At 39.3% G+C, this 22,801-nt stretch overlaps 1 protein-coding gene across 3 annotated transcripts in view; it reads right to left on the bottom strand.

The window, feature by feature from the left end:
- Positions 1 to 22,414, bottom strand: part of DOK7 (docking protein 7) — a 315,723-nt gene extending 293,309 nt beyond the window's left edge. For 2 of the 3 annotated variants that reach the window (XR_012483344.1, XM_074274599.1), the window contains exons 1-4: positions 21,931 to 22,413; positions 21,740 to 21,785; positions 4,197 to 4,427; positions 1,537 to 1,737 (exon numbers count right to left, since the gene is read on the bottom strand). Coding sequence is in view for 1 of the 3 variants with exons in the window: in XM_074274599.1 (XP_074130700.1) it covers positions 1,537 to 1,737; positions 4,197 to 4,427; positions 21,740 to 21,785; positions 21,931 to 21,984 (532 nt within the window). In the remaining 2 variants the exon portion in view is untranslated. Of the gene's footprint in view, positions 1 to 1,536; positions 1,738 to 4,196; positions 4,428 to 21,739; positions 21,786 to 21,930 lie in introns of all 3 variants that reach the window. The other variant, XR_012483345.1, reaches the window with a different exon arrangement.
- Between the last annotated feature and the right edge of the window lie 387 nt (positions 22,415 to 22,801).

Below are 22,801 nucleotides of genomic sequence, written 5' to 3' on the forward strand. Positions count from 1 at the left end.
CAGAGAAATTCATAATATCTCATGCCTCCAATGCCTATTTTTTTAAAGCAGCCAAAGACAAGTCAGAATGGAGTTGGGACACCAAAGATCTGCCCCAGAATACCTTGAAGAGCCACAGTTTTTCAGTTCAGCCTCTTTGACCCTTCAGTACTTGCTCCAGCTTCAAACTAGTGGTAGAGCAGCTCAGAAGCTTACTTAAGAAATTGGAGGTGGGGCTCCTTGTACCTCCACCCCCAAGAGCTATTTTCAGCCTCTCACCTCAGGAGCTAAAATTAGAAGTGAATGTTGAAGTTATAGTCAGGACCCTGAAGAACTTCTCAGGAGCTCCATATTTCTAGCATCTACCCATCTATGCCTCTTATTCCTATAGCCTAAGAGAACTCCCATCCTCTCATTTTACAGAAAAGGAAACTGAGACCAAGAGCTGGAGATACAAATCTAAAGTCATGAGAGCTAAAAAAGGACCCAAACCCAGCTTAATTCCCAAACTGGTCCCCTTCTCCTACTCATCTGCTCATCCCCACTAAGTATCCTGTGAACCTCAATAAGAAGTTAAAGGAAGCTGTCTGGAGAAAAGAGTTTATGCTCTGCTGGGAAAGATTTTGAGAACACAAGGTCACCTCTGTGCCATAGGGAAGAATCTCCTTAGAAAATATGTTCTTTGAACTGAAGGAATTAATTTAGTATCTGAATCTTCTAAGATAAGAGATAGAATTCAGCAACATCTATGGAACAAGAAATTTGTAAACAAAACAAGGAAAAAAACATAAACTAGAAACATAGTTAAAATCTAAGAATGAATAGTCTCAAAATATAACATAAATTTTACATATATGCCTATATAAAGAAATTCATATACAGTCAAATCTTTGTTAATCAGTGGAGGGGCAGAAAACAGAAGGAATCTCAACAAGTAAATAATCCAAGTATTTTATAGATATAGATATAGATATATAGATATAGATATATCTTTGACTATGTAATATGTTTTGCATTTGAGATGTACCCCCATTGTGCTGATTTTCTGGAACTTCATTCCAAGCAGAAGACACAAAACTGATTGTGAACTCCTAACTCCCAAGATGCTAAAAATCCACTCAATTCTCCTGCTGTGTTCCACTCCTGACACCTGCTCTTAAGTAGGAAATGATCAGGCATCTTTGAGTGGATACAGAGAGGTGGGGATTCTCTCTACCTCACCTACCTTTCCTGCCAAAATGAAGTATTCTAATTTCTCTGTATAAGAATAAAGAAAGGGAAGTAAGTGTGTTTCTATCACTGACAAGTCAACAATGTTCATAAAACAAATATCTAAGTTGATATTGATTGCCCAATAAAGCAAAAAGCAAAATTTTCTGGGGGAAAAATCTCTTCTACCACCTCTCCCCCCAAGTAACCAAGAGTTGACTATATTCCTGTCTCAGCATTGTGCTCTTGAAAAATCCAGTTCATCAAAAAAGTAATTAACAATACCAAGGAACCTATTCAGAAATTCTAAGTGGATAAAAAGTTTATACCATGACCCTTCATACTTACAGTACCCACACCTGGTCCCGCCTTCAAAGATGAAGCCATTTGGCACAGCCCCATAACGCCGCAGGTCGGAGAGCTTCCATTGACCCATGACAGCAGGAGGAATGTCTTTAGCCAGCACCAGAATATCATTGCAGAGGTGAAGAGTAGCCAATCCACTTTCCAGCTTGGTACCCGGTGCCACGGCCACATGAAATCTGTGGACTATTGGGAAGGGATAAGGATGAAGGAAGGGGGAATAAAAGTCCCAAGGAAAAATTAGATCATGCCTTCCTCAGTTTGTTAAGAATATCAAATATTCACATCTTTATAGAATTTGGAAATTTGTAAAGCACTTTTATTATAACAGCCCTGATAGGCAAATAGGGCAGGTGCAATTATCACTTATTTTACAAATGAGTCTGAGGAATGACGGGATTTGCCCAAGATCACTAGACTAGATTAGAATGGCTAGAATGCTACAAAGCCAAGACTGGAACCTGTGATTGCTAATCCTGAGGTCCAGTGTTCTTCCCATATGTTATTTGTGAGGCACATAAAATCGTACACAGGATTTAGAAAGATTGGCAGCTCTGATGTTCTTGTGCTTACCTGGAATGACAGCTTCTCCTTCCATATCCAAATTTTACTAATCCTTCATGGCTCATTTCTGGTTCTAAGTCTTCTGTAACTAACCACTCAAACCCACATAAATTGCCTATTTCTCTCCACTAGTAAGACTTGGGCTAGGTTCCCTCTAACACTGGGACTCAAATAGGAGCTGAGGGAAAATAGATAGGCTCCACATAGATATCTCTGGTACAAAAGAAAAGCAGGGAAACAAGATGCATAGCTTACCCATCGGGTCATGTACCTGGGGACAGCTGTGGTGAACTTCATAACCTTCTAATGACTCAGAAGAACACAAGTAGGAGACCTGATAAAACCATAGCCCATACTTGGAGGGGGTATTCCATTATTAAGTGATGAAAGTTTCCTAAAAGCCATTCACTGATGCTATACATTTTCTAGCCACTTGCCAATTAATGAAGAAATAGAAAACAAGAAACTAAGAATGGCTTTTGGAGGTTGGCAAATAGAATGGAAGAATTTTATATAAATACACACATATGCATATATAAATAAATTACACATAATTATATGTATTATATATTATTTATATTATATATATAATATAATTATTATTTATTGTTTTATATATATACATTTTATAAATATATATATATGCATATATATATATTTACTTTTTAGACCAAAGAGTTAAGATAATTGGATTATAGTTCCCCTCATTCCTTAGAGACCAGCTTCTTAAACTGTTGGTTGCAGTACCATATGGAGTCTCATAACTGAATGGAGGGGGGTTGCAAAATTATGGTTTATTATCAGTAAATGTTTGACTTGTATACCCATTTTATATACACCAATACCTGAGATCACATAAAAATTTCTGAGTGAAAAGGGATAGTACGTGGAAAGTTTAAGAAGCTCTGTCTTAGAGCATCTAAGTGACTCAGTAGATAAAGTATTGGCCTGGAGTCAAGAAGACCCAAGTTCACATCTGATATTAAATACTGACTTGGTGGGCAAGGCACGTTTCGCTCCATTTCCTCATCTGTTTATTGAGGATAATAATAGCAACTGCTTTGCAGGAGTCTTGCAAAGGTAAACTGAGATAATATTTGAAAAGTGCTTAGCACAGTAGGAAATGACAAATAAATGTAAACTAGCTCAGTGGCTCATGGTACCTGACATTGGGCATACCAATTCCCCAGAGCTTTCCATAAGGGAATTGGAACATATGTTCTCTAAAGTCCCTTCCAGCTTTGGCATTGTGTTTCATGTTGTGATTTACTGAATTATGAATACCAGTCTCCAAGATTCTACAGGTCAAACAGTTCTCCTATAGTATTATATAGAGTACTGGGAATATTTATATAGAGTATTTCAAGAACCCTTTCATTATGAAGGTCAAGGTCAACCTTAGCTGGAGGACAAATAATTTTCAATTCTAAATTGCTACTATCCAAAGGAATGAACTGCTATAATTTCCGTAAAGGACAGCTCAGAGAAAGCATTTATCCCTGGTGACTTTAGTAATTTGCTTTCCAGTTTGTCTACATACTAAGTTTCCTCCCCATTCCTTCCTCCTCTAATAACTAGGGGAGAAAGATGCATTATTGGAAAGTGGAAGAAATATAACATTAGATGATAAGAGAAAGTTCCAGTCTTGACATTCTCATTGTGACCTTTGATAAATCACTCCCCATATCTGGGTGTCATTTCTTTTTCTATAAAATGGGAATGGCTAGACTCTTCTAGGTCTGATATTCCATGCCCCATTCTAGAACAAGCATAGTATTTATTTCCTTATGACTAAATAACAACCATACCCAGAGCACTGAACTCAGAACTAGAGAAACAAGACGAAACAAGACTGATCCCTTCTCTTACATGCTAAAGTGAGAATGAGACAAATTCCTAAATAACTTCAAGTTATAGATATGGTAAGGCACCAAGGATGTAAACCATCCAAAAAAGTAAGAACTGTCCCTTCTCTGAGCAAGAATGGGCATCGTGAAGTAGATGGCATCTGAACTGGGCCTTGGAGGAATAGAAAGGAAAATGGTCATATGAAGAACAAAAGACAGGGACAACTGGTTTACCTTCCCCCAAGGAGTAGCGGATCCGGATATCCCAGGCATACATTGTCTCCTTGCTTTCAAAACCCAGCATCACAGCCTGAGACAGGCAAATGATGGCTAGAGTATGAGTCAAGCCCTCGTAGGGGAGACCAGGATCGAGCCCACAAATGTCCTCTAGAGTCACACTGCTCCTCTCCTTGTAACCCTTGGCTCTTTCCGATTTGTCCTTGTACACCAACATCAACAGGCAATCTAGAAATGACAATCAAAAAATAATGGAAATGGCAAAATGTTATTAGAGAACGCTGCATAAATATGCAGCAAATATTTACTGAGTATCTACAATTATGAGGTCCTCTGCTGAGAGCCATGGGAGATACAAATTCATCTTCTTAGTTGAGTATGCAGATCTATCTGTAATCTGAAGATTACAATCAAGAAGGGGGAATAAGATAGCCCAAAAGGAGAAGACGAAATCATGCTTGAGGGAGCTCACCATCACATGAGGGAGAGAGGACATATCCAAGAATAACCATAATATGAGTCAGATGTCCTAAGTACAAAGAGGTATAAGACAAATAAATTCTAGCTGTGCTAGTTAGGGAAGATTTCATGACATATGAAATGGAGCTTGAAGGAGGAAAACTATGATCTAGAGCCTAGCTTATTAAACTATGAGACCCATCTGGGGGTCTCATAACTGAATGTGGGGGCCATGAAATTATGATTTATTATCATAAATGGTTGGCTTGTATACACATTTTATAAAACTATATACCTGGGGTTGAATAAAATTTTCTTGGGCAAAAAAAAAAAAGATCATAAGTGGGAAAAGTTTAAGAAACCTTGGTGTAGAGAAAATGCATTGGCCTGAGAATTGAGAGATTTGGATTCCATTTGGAGCTCCATTGGGGCTCTCTTCTAACTCAATGTGTCATTTTTAGTGAAGTCATCTCTTTCTGGGCTTCAGTTTCTCCATGAATAGAGTGAGAAAGTTAGACTATTTGATCCTCTCTCCCTCTCCCACCTCTAGCATTTTATAAGCCAATACAATCAGCTCATAGAAATAAAATCAAAAGGACAAAAATATAAAAGCCAGAACCAGCTATTAGGGAACACATTAATGTACGCCAGTATTTACCATGATCCTCATCCTTGAGGATACTGAATCACAAACCAAAATCCCAAATAAATTTTCCTAATTGCTAAAATCCTGACCCAAAGTCTAAATTTCAATTCTATTACATAATCAATATTTACTTTTCAGAATAGCAGCTGATGGTATCACTCAAACTGAAACTATTGCCTTTTTCTAAAATACCAATAAACTGCAATCAAAAAGAATGTCCCGTGAATGTATTCAACAATCATTTATCAAGCCTTTCCTATATAGCAATGCAATGGGGGTTATAGAGATGCATAAAATATTGCCCCTGCCCTCAAAAAATTAGCAGTCTGAAGATAAAAAAAGATCTAAGAATTTGGCAGAGTGAAAATATATGAAGAGATATACAAAGTCTTAATAAGGATATCCTATGAGAAGAATAGAAAGAAACTCAATTTGGCTAGATTGACGAGTGGGGTAGGTAAAATAGCATACAATGAAACAAAAGATGGGTTGGAGCCAGATTGTAAAAGATTTTAAAAACTAAATAGAAGAGTTTCAATTTTATACTAGAAGCAATAGGGGAATAGTAGAGTGTAGTGAGTAAGGAAGTGACAAGGTGAGATCTGTACTTGAGGAAGATCGATTTGACAACCATATGAAGGGCAGACTGGAGTGTGGGATAGGAGGTGGCAGCAGAGCGTGAGAGTAGGCATAAGAGGCAGCCTGCCCCTCAGAGACCCTGGATCTGGGTCGAAGAAAATGGTGGATGACACTAGCAGGGAGTATCATAGCAATGTGTAGCACCTTCCCCTTTCCCCTAGTGTCTATGCTGTGAGCAAAGCCTTATTCACCTGATACCCTGGCTTTGACTTCTGGCTGGAGGTTGAGGAGGGAGCACCACCATAGATTCACAGGATCTTATATTTAGAGCTGAAAGAGCCTGTAGGAGAAGGAATCTGAGCTCGGCTTTGGAAAGATGTGGCAAAGCTTTCCAAGTAACAAGAAACCAAGGAGTCTGTGTGGGAAAGAGCAAATCTGGCTTTAGTCAGGACACACATAAGAGTAAGAGTGATGGGAGATAGGAATGGAAAGATAGATGGAGACCAAATCAAAAAGGATGTTGAATGCTACTCATCACAAATGTACATCCAAGTAGCCCCCTATCCAAACATCAAATAAGCTAGTTATTTCATTAAATTTAAGTCTCTATTTTCCTTTGATAAAAAGTATACTTAGATATATAAGGAACTATAGGTAACAGCAAGAGTCATATCCCAATGAATAAAAGTCAAGTTATGAACAAGCAGCTCTCAAAAGAATTGCAAACTATTAACTAAATGAAAGAATGCTTCAAAACACTAGATAAGAGAAATGGCAATCAAAACAATTCTAAAGTTTCACCTTACTGAGATGAACAAACTGAGCAAATTGACAAAGACAAATGAAGGGAAGAGTAGATGTTAGAGATGCTATAGAAAGACAAGCACCTTAACAGTACTCTGTCAGTGGATGTGTGAATTCATCCAACCAATCTAGAAAATAACTCAGAAGAAGGCTAAGAAAGTAATTTTAAATGTCTTTATCCTTTCATACATGTATGGGAAAGATTAAAAGCTACATTCCAAAATATTCATAGCATCATTCTTTTTTTTAAATGGCAAAGAAATGGAAATAAAGGAGAAGTCCATTGGTTAGAGCCTAGACAGACAAACTGGTCCATGAATGTAATAGAATAATACTGGATAGTCAAAAAATAAAATTGAAGACTCCAGACTAATATAGTAAGATTTATCTGAACTGATTCAAAGTGGTGCAAGCAGATCCAGAAAATAACATATACAATAACTAGAAATTATGATTAATGGAAAGAAATAAAAATAAAAGAAAAATGAACATAACTCTGAGGACCAAGATTCCTCAAAGAAAACACATTCCCATCTTTCTTTGAAGAATTGGGACACTATAGGTGGAAAACACTGCATATAAAACCCAATTTTGGTTATATTCATTAGTAAATGTGCTTTTTTTTTGTTTTGTTTTTTTTTCCCTCTCTCTCTTTATCCTTTGTCTTTATGACAAGGAATGGTGCTAAGTAAAGGAAAGAGAGCATACATTTAGAAGTGAAGGTGATATAAAAATAAGATATCAATCAAAATGTTTTTACAGAAAAGTGAGTTTAGGCTTGCCTCCAAGCAGGGACTTGGGCAGCCATACAAGTTATTTGTTACCCAGACAGCTGTTCCTCTAAATGGGAATACTAGATAAGCAGATGTACAAAAATCTCTTTGGCTCACAGACACAGAAGTCACATCCTGTCTACATTTGGAATCCTAAAAACCTTTCAAGAAAACAGAATCCAGCATACCTCCCACCTCTAGGCAGAAAGACAATAGCCTAGAAGTATAGAATGAGATATTTATTTTCAGACATGGTCAACATTAGAAATTGCTTTGACTAATAATAATTACAGTTAACAATAATACACCTCTTTAAAGTTGCAAAGAACTTTATGTATTTTATTTCCTTTAATCCTGACAACTCTGTGTGATAGGTGCTATTGTTATCATCATTTTACAGAAAAAGCAGAAGCCAAGAATTGATTTGCCCAGTCATCATGGCATCTGAGACCCAGTACTACTTGGTCATTTTTATTATAAGGAGAAATAATATGCAATTATTTGAACTCTTATTAAAAGAAAGAAACACCAGGGGCAGCTAGGTGGTGCAGTGCATACAGCACCATCCCTGAAGTCAGGAGGACCTGAGTTCAAATCTGACTCAGACCACTTGACACTTTCTATCTGTGTGACCCTGGGCAAGTCACTTAACCCCAATTGCCTCAGCAAAAAATGAAAGAAAGAAAATCAATAAAACATTAAAAACCAACTAAAAAGAAGTTCAGGAAGGGGTATTTTACCCCATGTTAAATTTAAGATACACTCAAAAAACCCAAACTAACCAAATTTTACTGATTTACAAATACTCTTTTTTTGTTCTTTCTATAATAAAATGCATATGTTGGGTAATGATTGCTTACATCAAAATAAAAAGAAAAGTTTCAAATGAAATAAAATAAAAAGAATATTTTTTAAAATAGAATTCAAGAGAATAAACATGAAACTTTTATTTCTCTTCCAATCCTCAAAGATCTGTATTATGAAGCATCCAAAAGACATGTTTGATCATTGCTGATGGTCTTCATCTACAGTGCAGCAACAATACCTCCTTTGCCTAGGGAATTATGAGGTTAAAAGTGCCTTGCCCATAATAACCCAAAAAGCTAAGTAACCAGATCATTGTCAAAAAGGTAGAGTTAGAGGAGATGCATTAAGTTTATAATTTCAAATTCAGGCAGTATTCTTTTCATTATGCTACATAGTTTCTTTCTAAAATAGGTCATTTCCAGCTCTGGATAAGGGAAGACTCTGACTGCATAAAAAGTATCGGAACGCAAAGAACGAATTCAACAAAGCAGCATAACAAGGTTTAAAACAAGTTCATCTTCCCCACAAAAATGTCGTTGGGATTCCAAAGGTAGGGAATCATTTTATAAAGAAATCTGTTCAAGAAGAACTATTCAAAATAAAGAAGAGAACTTTGATGGGCAAGAGTAAGAAAAAAGGGAATGAGGGGAAGAGTATATAAAAATGCCATCAAGAAACAGAACTACGTTTGTTCAGATATTCAGTGGGAATATTCATGAAAGCCTCTTCTTATACCTAAAGACACAGTTATGATTAAAGACTCACCTCTTGAAAGGCACCTACATGTGCAAAAATGTTTGTGGCAGCCCTTTTTGTAGTGGCCAGAAACTGGAAACTGAGTGAATGGTCATCAGTTGAGGAATGACTGAATAAGTTGTGGTATATGAATGTCATGGAATATTACTGTTCTATAACAAATGATCAGCAGGATGATTTCAGAAAGGCCTGGAGAGACTTGCATGAACTGATGCTGAGTGAAGTGAGCAGAACCAGGAGATCATTGTACACAGAAACAACAAGATTATATGATGATCAATTCTGATGAACGTGGCTCTCGTCAACATTGAGATAATTAAGACCAGTTCCAATGATCTTGTGATGAAGAGAGCCATCTACACTCTCATGTAGATATAGATGTAGAAGAGGACTATGAATGTGGATCACTACATAGCATTTTCACTCCTTTTTCTTGTTTGCTTGCATTTTGTTTTTTCTCATTTTTTTCTTTTTGATCTGATTTTTCTTGTGCAGTATGATAATTGTGGAAATATGTACAGAAGAATTGCACATGTTTAATATAAATTATCATGCATATGTTTTGAAAATAAACAGCTTTAATTTAAAAAATACTCACCTCTTCCTAATGAGCATTCAAGAATTGGCATGCACACACATGCGCGCACACACAATACACATGCAAATTCTATGACGGATCCTTCTGAGATGAGAAGACTTTCTCCAGAGACATTTGGCATCCCAGGCAACCAGACAGCATAGTAAGGGAGGCATCCAGTAAAAAGAATGCCAGATGTACAGTCAAGAGACAAGGATTCAAATTCTGACTCTGCCACTCATTCACTATCTGTATGACATTGTAGTCACTTAATTTCTCTATGGTTATTTCTTCAGTTGTGAAAAATAAGACAGTTGGATTGAATGTCTCTGAAAGTTTATTCCATTTTTAAATCTTTGTTCCCAGACTCTCCAAAGAAAGTCATAAATCAATCAATCAATAAGTGCCTATAAAGCATCTACACTACATCAGACATTGTAGTGCTAAGCACTAGGATATAAATACAATGAACAGAATACAATCTCTGCTTGAAAAGTGCCCTATGCTGTTCTCTATATGGGTAGCAAGAGACAGAATACAAACTCAGGTCACAGACTAACTCTGAACCTAGCAATCTTTCCGCTGCTCCAACACAGCTTCTTGGTTACATTAGTCCTTAATGAAGAGGTAGCCTTTCTCCTTACTAAGATCAATTCCTCTTCACAGACCTTTGATCCTATCTCCTCCCATTTTTTCCAGTTCTCTCTTATCTCCAATCTCTCCCTAATAATTGATTTCTTGCCTCCTGTCTCCACTCAAGTCTCTTCCATTCTTAAAAAGCCTTCACTAGAAGTTACCATCCCAATTAGTTATGGTTCTACATTTTTATCATGGCTAAACTACTTTAGAAAGCCATCACAAAATCTCTACAATCTGACTTCCAATCTCATTAATTCTCTCACCGAAGTTGCCAATTAACTGTAATCTAATCTAATCTAATGTAAATCTAATGGCATTTCCTGGCTTCCCATCTTACTGAAGTATTGATTACCTCTTCTCCTTGATACCCTCTCTTCTCTGGGAATTCTTGCTGCTCCTTGGTTTTCTCCCTTCCTTCTCAGACTCCTGTGTTAGATCTTCAGCCATGCCATACCCACTAACCGGGAGGAGCTCCAAGTCCGTTCTGAACTCCCTTTTGCTTTTTTCTATACTCTTTAACCAGCTGATCTCATCAACTTCCATGGTTTTAATCATGTTGCCACAGATGACTTCCAGAACTCTACATCTAGCCTTAGTCTTAGATATTTAGATCCAAGTATCCAGCAGACACATAAACAAAACAATCTTTCTCCCCAACTTCAGTCTTCTTCTAAACTTCTCATACTGCTCATAATTCATAGGATCATAGAATGTTAGAATGGGAAAATATCTTAGAAATAAATTAATCTAAACCTCTCATTTTAAAGATGAAGAAACTGAAGAAAAGAGAAGCTGTGTGATCTGTATCCAAATATATAATTAATAAAGAACAAAGCTGATATTTGAACCCGAGTCCTCTAGCTCCCAATCCATTGCTCTCTCCATTGGACCACTGTTGTTCATTAGGATGCACACAAGTCATCTTGGTGGCTGCGTTCTCTTAGTGCTAGGAAGGTACTTGAGGAAGGGTCATGTATAAACAGATGTGCTAACTAAAGTTCAGTGACTTGCTTCAATTAACACTGTGTTAGTAGATATGGTGATTGGAAGAAGCAATACAAGGACACTCCCAAAGACTCTCTGAGGAATTGGTGTTGATTTTGTAACATGGGAGACACTAGCATGGGACCACCAACATGCCATGCCTTCATCAGAGAAGGTGCTATTTGTTCCCTATGAGCAAACATGAGATATGCAAATTGAGAGACTCCACCCCAAATCTTCACATGGACTATTTGTGCCCAACCTGTGGAAAAGCACTCTGAGCTCATTTTGATCTGATCAGCCATAGTTGGACATATTGTAACTTGACTCTAACCTAGTGATATCATTTTGATCCTCTGAGAATGAAGGACAACCAACAATCAAGTTAGAGGTGGAATTAGAACTAAAGACAGAACCCTTGACTGCTCGTATAATATTCAACTGCACACTAAGTGGAAAAACATTGGACTAGAGACCTGTGTTCAAAACCTAACACTGAAGCTTAGTGGTGTTATAACCTTAGACAGGTCACTTAACCATTGCCATGTCCTCATGTCTGTCAACAACTTCTGTCCCACTGTCCCCTTGTAATGCTGTTTTAGAATGGGCTTTCTAGCCTTTCCCAATTAACTATCCATCTTTATTCGGCTTCTTTTGATCTGTAAATAGATTCCTGCCAAAGGCATAAAACAAACAACAGCTGCCCAAGCTGTTTAATGCATAATTTCTAAAGAAATCCAACTTCCACCCATCTCACTGTCTCTACTCTTTCTACTCAACTGCCAGGTCTGTCTTTTGCCCCTTTTGAAATTTCCTATTGTTCTCACTATGCAGAAATTGCTACTAGAAAATGGCAGAGAAATACTATAAGAGAAAAAAGGAATTGACTTGCCCAAGATCACAAATATAGGGGATGACAGAATTGAGATTTTTAACCCAGGTCTTCAGACTCCAAGTTCAAGACATTTTACTCCTACAATCCATCATGGTATTATAGGGATAGCCTTGGATTTTTAAAGAAAATTATTACAGGTCTTGTCACAAGGCAAAAAATTCTAGCATTGGCAAGGCAATGAACTGGGTAAGTATTACCAAAGGTAGCTGAGCCAAGTACACAGAAGCTCACAGGGATGATAATAATAGCCCTAACTCCTCAGCGTAGTCATGAGGATCAAATAAGAAAAATATTTGTAAGAATCACTGAGATAGTGCCTAGCACAATAAAGATGCTACATAAATGTTAGTTATTATAGTTACTATTTTTATCATTATCATGATCATTATTATAACATTTTACACAAGAGGAAGCAGAGTCTCAATTTGGAGACCTGGAGTCATTGCCAATAGTGGGTGCTCCAGTGGGGACTAAAACAGAGGTTTTCCCCCTCTCCTCCACATGGTGGGCTCTGTCCCTAAAGTATGGTCACTCCCAATGCATAACATGGGTTTTATTTGTAAGCCCTTCAAAGAATGGGGGTTTATCCCTCACTTATCCAACTTCCCCCAGAAATAGCTAACACTATGCTGGGCAGGGTAGGTATCCATTGGCTGATTGTGCAAAGCCCTTGTATGATTGTGAGAGGTCTTTAAAGGGCAGAAGGGAGGGTGGAGCTGGGCAGAGGGAAAGGGCAGAAAGGAGGGCATTCCAGAAGGCAGTGTGAGAGATGAAAAGTTCAGAATGAGAAGGCTGGACAAACAAGCAATGAGGTCATCCGCCTGAGTGGGAAGGGAAAGAACAGGGAAGGGAAGAAGAGAAGATAAAGTAGGTGTCTAGAGTAATCTGGTTCAGGGGCTTCAAATGGAATTTGAGGAACTGGAACAGGACATTTACTATGTAGGATTAAGGGTGAGTGACAAGTTTGGAACAACTGCTGGCTATGAAGGACCTTAGATATAGCATTCAGAACAAATACTAGAATGCTAAGGGAGGATACCAACTAACCATTACTCCCTGATATCATCCACACACTCTAGGGCCCCTTCCCACCTTGATGGCTCTGCTTGGGCACAGACTGTACAAATCCCCTGAAATAATACCTACGTCTCCATTTGTGGCTAGTGAGAAACAATGTGGACTAGAGGGAAGAGATCTGTTCACATGGTCACAACATGAGAGTTCAAGTTCTGACTCTGAGACTTTTGTGACTTTTCCCTTATGCCATTTTTCTTGAGGAAGTCTTTGTTTGTAATAAGCTGAAGATTCCTTACTTCAGTGACACATATCTCCATTGCTATTCACCTTATTTGTAAGTTTGATTCTTCTAAAATTATGGTATTCCCTCATCCAATGATATTAATATCACTGGGAGGATGCTGGTATAAAAGAAATGGGACTCTATGAGCAAGAAAGTGACCCATTCAACTGTGACCCTCCCAGCTGGGTCTCCACTTAGTGACATGCCTGTCCAAGGACATGTATTATTGGACTCAGGTAATGAGAGGCTCATCCAGCTTTGTGACAGACTGGACAACAGACACCGTCCATCTACTTTGCTTTTCTAGAGTGAATGATCAAGATAATTTTTCTTTTATATTGCCCTGAGGCTCTGGGGTTTGATATAGTTATTACTGTATCAGAAACAAAAGTATCCTGTTAAATACTAATCAATATATTTAGGAGAAACCTTTTTAAGGGAATAAATAAGCTTCTAAAATTGAATCTGAGGGGGAAAACTGAGAACAGTAAAAATGAAATCCTTCTTCAAGACCTCTTCATTTAATCCATTTTAAGCACCTAGTCCACACAAGCACTGATAGCTCTGACCAAAAAATGAGAATGAACAGATCTCCACCCTCTAGACACTCATACTATACTAGAATAATGGTATGATGATGATGATGATTGATGATTGATGATGATGATAAGGAAAGTTAACAATTATATAGTGCTTACTATGTCCCAGACTCTGTACTATTGTTTTTTCAGTCTTTAAGTTTTGTCTGATTCTTTGTGACCCCATGGACCACAGGACACTAATGTGTCCATGAGGAGTTTTTGGCAAAGATAATAGAGTTGTTAGCTAGTTAGGCAGACAGAGGTAAGGTGATTTGAACTCAGGTCTTCCTGACTCCAGGATCTATCTACTGTCCCACTGAGCTGTATGCATACATGTACACAGGTTAAAAAAATGTTTATACATATATATATACATACACATATATATGTATGTATATATAAACACACACACATATATGTATACACATATAAATACACATTTAATAATATGTAATTATATATTATACATAATGCACATTATGTACAGTGATAATCATATACAACATATTAATATGTATAATGACAATAAGAGATAATATATTAACATGTATCTACTTAATAAATATACTTACATGTATACAGGTAAGTAAATATACTTTATATACACTTAATATATATATGATATGATTATATATAATGAGAATATATGATTATCATTGTATATAATATGTATTATATCATATGATAATCATATAATATATATTAAAGTGTATAATGATAATTATATATGATATATTAATATGTATATACTTAATAAATATGCTTACATTAATAAAGATAAGTAAATTCTAGGAAATGCTAAGTAAATTTGGAAATGTTTCAGGCATCACTGAGGAGACCAAGGGAAGTTTCCCTGAAGAGATGACACCTAAGATGAACTTTAGAGTAAAAAGGGGTGGAGGAACAAGTATTTATTAAGCACCTACACTGTGCTGGACCTGTTACTAAGCTCTTTACAAAGAAAAAGATTCTGAGAGACAGAAACAAGGCTGGACTGTCTTCAAGGAGTAGGGAACGCCTTGTGCAAATGCATGGTATCTAGATAAAGCATGCTGACTTTGGAGGAATAGACTGGCTAAAATGTAGAGCCCAGAACAGATAGATGGTGTGATGGATAGAGCACTGGACCTGGAATCAGGAGGACATGAATTCAAATCCAGCCTCAGACACTTACTAGGTGTATGATCCTAGGCAAATGATTTAACCCCAATTGCCTTGCCGAAAATAAATAAAACATAGAACTCACAACAAAGAGCTACATGAAATGATAAACTAGCCTATATTTAAATAACATTTTAAGCCCATTTAAATAACATTAAATACCATAAACATAATAACATGTTTAATAACATAGCACTTTACAATTATGTTCTAATTTCATCTTACCAAGCTTGGGAATCAAGTGCTATTACTATTATTAAGTGCTCTATTTTACAGATAGGTAAACTGAAGTAGATAGTGATAAAGTGACTTTCCAAAGGTCACCCAATTAGTAAGTAATTGAGGTTTAATTTGAAACTCGCTCTTCTTTAGTCCTGATCCACTGTTCTATCCACTTAGCATCTAGATACCTCTAAGAAGAAATGGAGTTAAAGTTAGATTGTGGAGTTCCAAAAATCATGAATATGGAGGGGTGAAAAAAAGAGATTGGAATCAAAGGACCTGGATTCAAATTCTGACTCTCACATCTATTATTTGTATTATCTTATTCAAGTCACTTCATCTATCTCAATCTCAAATGTTTTCATCTATAACATGAGAGAATTAAACTCCATGATCTTTAAGATCCCTTCATGCTCTGACTCTGTGACCCATCATAAGGAGTCTACACTATGACATAACAGAAAGAGAGAGCTAATGTAGAAAGCAAGGTTCAAATCCTGTCTCTTTTGTGGTGGTTGTGTGACCTTGGGTGGGACATTTAGCCACTGTGGGTAACTCTTTAGGATAAATTGCAGAAAAGGTATTGACCTACATGAGATAGAGTTCTTACTCCCATGATTCCTCTCTTTCAATCAAATTCAGGTCTTTCCCCTTTCCCCTATTTTGTCCCAGAGGTATAGCCATTGAAGGTATTTGAGCATGGGAGCAACATGGTCACCCTTGTAATTCAAGAATGCTATTTTGGAAGCTGTGTAGAGGATGGATTAAAGAGAGGGAAACAGTGGGAGCAATCAAGAGGCTACAACAGCTGTTCAGACAAGAAATGATAAGAAGCTGAATTAATGTGGTGGACATATGAGTAGAAAGACCAGGACACGTCTAGAAGACGTCAAGGAGCTAGAATTCACAAGACCTGAAATGGAGTAGTTGGAGAAGAGGGAAAAAAAAGCAGCAAGCATTTATCAAACACCTCCTCTTTGCCCGGCATTTAGCTAAGCATGTTTGGAAGCCCAGCATTCGAACTCCTGTGCCATATTGCATCTTTGGGCAATAATGAGATTCCAGGTCTGGACCTTTACTGCTTTATTGTGGCACAGGGAAATGAATATTGGGTCTCAGGACATGAAAACTTGAGTTCAAATTTCATCTCACCTGAAAGGGAAGAAAAAATAAATCATTGTTAAATTTGACCATGTCACCCCTACCTATCCAATCAACATCAGGAACTGCTGCCCATTGTCTCCAGGATAAATAAAAAAATCCAAATGTTTAACTTGTAAGAGTCTTCCTGATCAGGTCCCTTCCTATCTTTCAGTCTTCCAATTCAAAATTTGAAGCATTTTCTTTGGATGTCCTCCGTGCCTGGAATGCTCTTGTGCTTCATCTCCACCTCCTGGCTTCCTTTAGGTTTTAGCTACAATTACACCTTCTGCAAGGTTTTCCTATTCCCCCCATAACCCTAGTGTCTTTATCATTTTGAATTTATCCTGTCTAAATCTGAAGCTTCATGACAGCAGGAGCTATCTATTGCCTTTGCATTCCATGCTTGAGAGTGCTTGGCACAGGGGAGACATTTTTAAAATTTGCTATAAAATTGTGAAATAAAAACAAAATAAAATTTAATTTTAAAACTTCCCACCTATGACCATTAGTAGTTGTGTGACCCTAGACAAATTATTCTACATTGATGTGTCTCAACCATATAAGCTCCTAGGACTTTGTTTTAGTCCAGGATGTCTTTTGTTGGCAGAATCAAAGAACTGTCAAGCAGTATTATTAAGGGCAGGGAGAGGCTTAGGAGAAGGACTCTGAAGTCAAACAAGCAAATTATATTACAAAATACTTATTTCGAAGAGCTGTAATACACAGTACTCTATGAAGTCAGAGAGGGAAAGCAGCTACCAAAGATAAGTTCTAGACCTTGAAGCTAGATGGCTCTGCCAAATAAGTGCCTCTTTCTACAGTTACTATAACCCATGACTGGTAGGGAAGTTAGGCAGCATGCAATGGAACATTCTGTTACACACACATACTACCATTCTGGGACTCGAAAGGATCCCATTCTCTCAGGGATCTCAAAACTTCAGGAAAAAACTCACCTTTTTACTGCGTTTAGATAATTTATCAAGTAGTTACTGAATCAAAAAACCCTGTTTTTATAGGCTGCCTTCAAGGGAATTATATATTCATTGACTCCCAGAGCAGAACATTATCCAGATTGCCTTCAAATTGCAATCAGCAAATCCCCTTTAGCATCAGCATGAACGCTTCTTCCAGGAATGGGGAACTCAATATATCTAAGAGCAACCTGTTTCCCTGGCACAGAGCTCTGATTATTAGGAAGTTATGTTTTATATTGACTCAGCATCTGCCTTTCTCTAAATTCTACTCAATTCTCCTCGACCTAATTTCTGAAAACATAAAGAACATATACATAATCACCCTTCCACATAACCCTTAAAATATTTGAAGATATCTATGATGTGGGCTGATCCCATGGTCTTACACACACCTTCACCCAGTTCCTTTAACCTCATGTGATGTTGTTTAGATTACATTTATTTATACTAGTCACCCTTTCTTAACAATGTTCCTTCTTTTTTCTATCTTTCTTTTTTTCGGGAGTGGTGAGGAAATAGAGGTTAAGTGATTTGCCTAAGATCACACAGCTAGGAAGTGCCAAATGATCGAGACTGAATTTGAACTCAGGTTCTCCTGACTCCAGGGCTGGCACTCTTTACTGCATCACCAGCTGTCCCAACAACACACACCCTCTAAAAAGTGATACCCAGTCACAACGTAGTATTTAAACATGTTGTTGTTGTTGTTAGCTTGTATTTTTGTTTCCTTTCTGATTTTTTTTTCCTTTTTGATCTGATTTTTTTTGTGTGTGCAACATGATAATTGTGGAAACATGTATAGAAGAATTGTACATGTTTAACATATATTGGATTATTTACCATATAGGGGAGGGAGTGGGGGGAGAGAAGAAGGAAAAAAGTTCAGAGCACAGGGTTTTGCAAGAGTGAATGTTGAAAACTATTTATGTATATGTTTTGAAGATTAAAAGCTTTATATAAAAAAGTGATACCCAGAACTAGGCACAACACTCCACAAGAAGTCAAAGGCAGGACAGAATAGGACTTGAGTGACATGGAAAGAGCAGGTTTAGTGGCTGAAGAGATTTTAAAATCCTGAATTGTGGTCCTGGCTCTGCTATCTTACTAGCAATATGACCTCTGGGCCTTAGTATGTTACACCTCTATAGGCTTTTTAAATGTTACACCTTAGTTCCTCATATTTAGTAAAATAAGAGGGTTATTCCCAATGTCCTTTTAGGGCCAGACCTTCTTGCTCTGATGTTTCCAATTATCCCAAAAATTGTTACACTGAACTACAAAATCTAATAGGATTCAATTCAATGTTTTAAATAACCTATTCAGTCTTTAGAGTGATTTTGCTAAAACTCAAGTTTCACCGTGTCACCTCCTATTCAATAAACTTCAGTGGCTCCCCATTGCATCCAAGAGCCAAAATGCTCCATTTGGCATTCAAAGCCCTTCATAACCCAACTCCCTCCTACCTTTCCAGCCTTCATACACCTTCTTTCCTGGTGCATGCTCTTAGATTCAGAGTCACTACCTTCATTATAACTGCTCCAACAATATACTATCTTGTGTTCGGGCTCTGGACATTTTCTCCCTGAACTGTTCCCCCTCATCTAACTATAAAAATCTCCCCAAAAAAGCCTTCCTCAGCCCCTTTTCATTCTCCTGCCTTCCTACTGGTAATTATTTTCCTGTTTATTCTGTATGTAGCTTGTTTGCACGTTGTATCTCCCATCAGATTGTGAGCTCCTTGAAGGCATTGTCTTTTGCCACTTTTTGTGGCAATGCTTAGCACAATGCCTGGCACATAGTAAGCACTTGATATATATTTGTTACTTGATTATCATATGCTTACTAAGAGCTAGGCACTGTACTAAATCTTGGGAATAAAAAAAAAAAAAGGCAAAAACATGATCTCTTCCTCCAGGAACTGGAATTGTAAGGTCTCAGATACAAGAAACGACTCGCCCACCATGATTGCAGTATCATCCACGTCACCTATCATTCAAATCCATGTGTCTTGACTCTTTCTCCTAGATGGAGGAACCTCTCTTGTGTTAGCTTTTAGGGAGTAAGAAACCAAAACTGAGCTCCTAACTTCTGTTCATTGATATCAAAAATACTTTAAAATATGGGGGGGGGGGGGGGAAAGAAGCTGAACTTCTATCACTTCCTAAAGAGAAAACATTCCACCATCCTCATTTGCTGGCAAAATACACACACTCATACAACTCTGGCATGCATGATGGTATGGAGACACCTGTTTCCTCAAACAGCTGCAAATCTAACAATGCTTAAAGAAGGCACAAGTGTGCCCACGATATTGAAACCAAAGAACTGAAAGACCAAATTGATCCAAGAAACAAGCTCAATGAGTTCTGGAGATGGATAAAGCTAATGTATATAGACTAACAATTTTCTAAAGAAAACTGAATTTCACTTGTCTGCTTGCCCAGTCAAGCACAGGAGGTGGGGAGAAATGAAAATAAACCTTTTGCCCAAAATATTCAACAGCCTTCAAATAGGGGAAACATAATCATTCCATAAACTGCCTAAAAAGGGCTAAGAAAACAGGAACCCAGGAGGGAGAAGACTAGAGGGTATGAAGGTGTTTTGTTTTGTTTTGTTTTTTTAATTTTTTTAAGGAGTTCATCAAACTAATCATCACTTGTTTGTCAAAAATAAAAACTGATTGGATATATAAGGATGCCTAGATTTAAGATTATGTGCCCCCCTTTTTTTCTTTTAAATTAGTTGCTTGGCAATAATTCAACTTGACAATTCAATTCAAACTGGCAAGCTGACAGGAACGAAAAACTTTGCAAGAATGCATCGTACAGCTGCACACTTTAGTTCAGAAATGCAGCTCCTTCTGGGGCCCAACACCTGTTCTTTCTGAGTTTCCTTCCTATCTAAGGCTACACAAAGGACTTCCACTCCAGATCTGCTTCCCCATCTGTAAAATGAGATGATTGGGCAACATGGTCTTTAAAATGCCTTGCAGTTCTGACACTATATTAAAGGGCATGACGTATGTTGGCATATATCCGTAGAAGTGTTTTTTAAGCCATGATGCTCTTTAGATACCTGAACTATTATGTTTTCAAGGTCTCCTCTAGCTCTGGTATTCCATAATGGACTGAGGGTGGGGAACAAAGCAATATAACTCAAGATCCTAATGTCCCGCTTCGTTTATGACTCATTCCCTAAAAAGACCCTGGTAGGAGCCGAGGTGTCCCGCCCCACCCCCGCCAAGCAATTGAGGGAGAAGCTGGAAAGGCGGCTCCCAGCCTTTCTGTGGGGGTGCGGCCTGAAGCGCCCTCCTCCCCATATCCTATTACTGTCCCCTCTTCTCTCTGTTACACTTTGGGTCTACTTCAATATCCTCTTTCTATTTCGGGAGGCCCAGGGCTAGCACCAAGAAGTTCGCAGATAATGAGGGGCAAAGAAATCAGGGCCTGGGGAGGGGGACGAACTCAATCCCCGGGGGGCCCCTGTGGCAAGGCGCTTCCCGAGGAGGTCTGGAAGAGGAGAAGAGGGAGTCTGAGTCGGACCCTTCAGCTGCACGACCCCCTCCGGCCCCCTTCAAAGGGCCAGTTTCTCCCCCCGCCCCGGCCGCAAGAGAATGAGAAGGTCAGGTGAAGCAATGGTTCCCTGAAGCCCGGGGCAGCCTCTTGGGAAAGCTGCCCACTGGGAAGCCAGCAATGGGACTCCCAGCTGGATTCTCGTGCCCCCAATCCAATCCATGAGACCCTAGAGGGGCTAGCCTGGTTCGTCCCGGAAACTAGCTACTTTTACCATGAGCAGGGACCCCCTCTTCCAATCCATACCGTGTACCAAGAAGCCCAGACCCCCAAATCTCGAGCCAAAAGCCGTGCCCTGCCCGGCATCACGTGCACCCTCGCCGCTGCAGGTTCCCAAATCAAGCGGCCCTCGGGAGAAGCCCACCCCACCTCGCGCCCTATCTCTTACTCCTAGCCACGAGCCTCTCCTCTGTCCCAGGCTACCCCTACCTCGCCAGAAGCCCTTTCCCAACCCGACCTAGTCACCTGTACCACGCCTAGCGCCTCTCACCTGCACTTTCCCTCCCCCTCCCGCCTCTCCTTGGTCACGTGCTCTCTCGCCACGCGCCCCTCACCAGGACTCCTCAGACCACGCGCCCCTCTCCAGAACCGCCCCCACCTCGCTACGCACCCCTTCCCAGAAGTCCCCAGGTCACGCGCCCCCTCCCCGCGCCCCGCCGCCTTACCTGCCACCGGGGAGGGCTTGCGCAACACCAGCCACCTAGTTTTCCACTGCGGGGGAGATACAAAAGCACACGGTTACGCACTGGGCTGGGCACAGGGGGCTTCCGCCCCCGCCCGCCCCCACCCCCACTACTCCAGGTCAGGGGGAAAGGGTCTCCTGAAGGTGGGGGAAGGTAGAAGGCATGCCCCTCACCTTTTTTCCATCTCTCAATTTGACCTGACCCTCCACCACCACCGAATCCGTCATCTTCAGTCATGGTTCCAAACAGCTGCGCCCTTAGCTCCGGCCTCTCCCTCCTCGAGCTCTGCCCCTCTGGGCGCTCGGGCAGCCAGACCGACTGGGTCACTTTCAAAATAGCTTTATTAGGGCTCTGGACAGGGACAGGGAGGGAGGGAAGGAGCTGACAGAAGAGGGAACTGTTTGACAAGCCGGGGGAGGGGGGGGGACGGGCAGAAAGGAGAGCAAAGTTTGTGAGAGGCCAGAAAGAGCAGGAATAAGTCACATCCCTCTCGTGCTTAAAGTTTTCAAAGTACTTTCCTCCCAAGAATGGCGAGCAACCCGTAATGTCCCCATTTTACAGAGAAGGAACCTGAAGTGTAACAGGTGACTCATCCCAACCCCCACTACAATTGTGAGGCTGAGAAATGAACCGACATTCAAATCCAGACGCTCTTTGTTTCACACCAGTCTGCCTCTCCATCAGTGCATGCTGCCCCTCCCTCAAGTTAAGATCTTCCTTTTCTATCCTAACTTGGGAAAACTGGATTGGCCGGAGGGTCTGTAGGCATTAGGAAATCCAAGACAGCAATGTGCTGAAAAGGTAACAGGAAGACACTGGATATGGCAGTATATACCAACAGGTGCAATGTACAAATGCATGTACACTTGAGAGCAGCAAGAAGGATTTAAGTCGATGAGCATTTATTTAGCTCTTAGTATATACCACAAACTGTGGGAAGCAGTAGCACAACAGTAGCCCAAAACAGAAATTCTGGAAAGAATTCATCGGTAAGGTACAGGGAGAAGGCAGCTGAAACATGTTATCATCTGAAGGACTGGTCTG

The sequence above is a fragment of the Sminthopsis crassicaudata genome, chromosome 6 (genome assembly GCF_048593235.1).
Source record: "Sminthopsis crassicaudata isolate SCR6 chromosome 6, ASM4859323v1, whole genome shotgun sequence".
Lineage (NCBI taxonomy): Eukaryota > Metazoa > Chordata > Mammalia > Dasyuromorphia > Dasyuridae > Sminthopsis > Sminthopsis crassicaudata.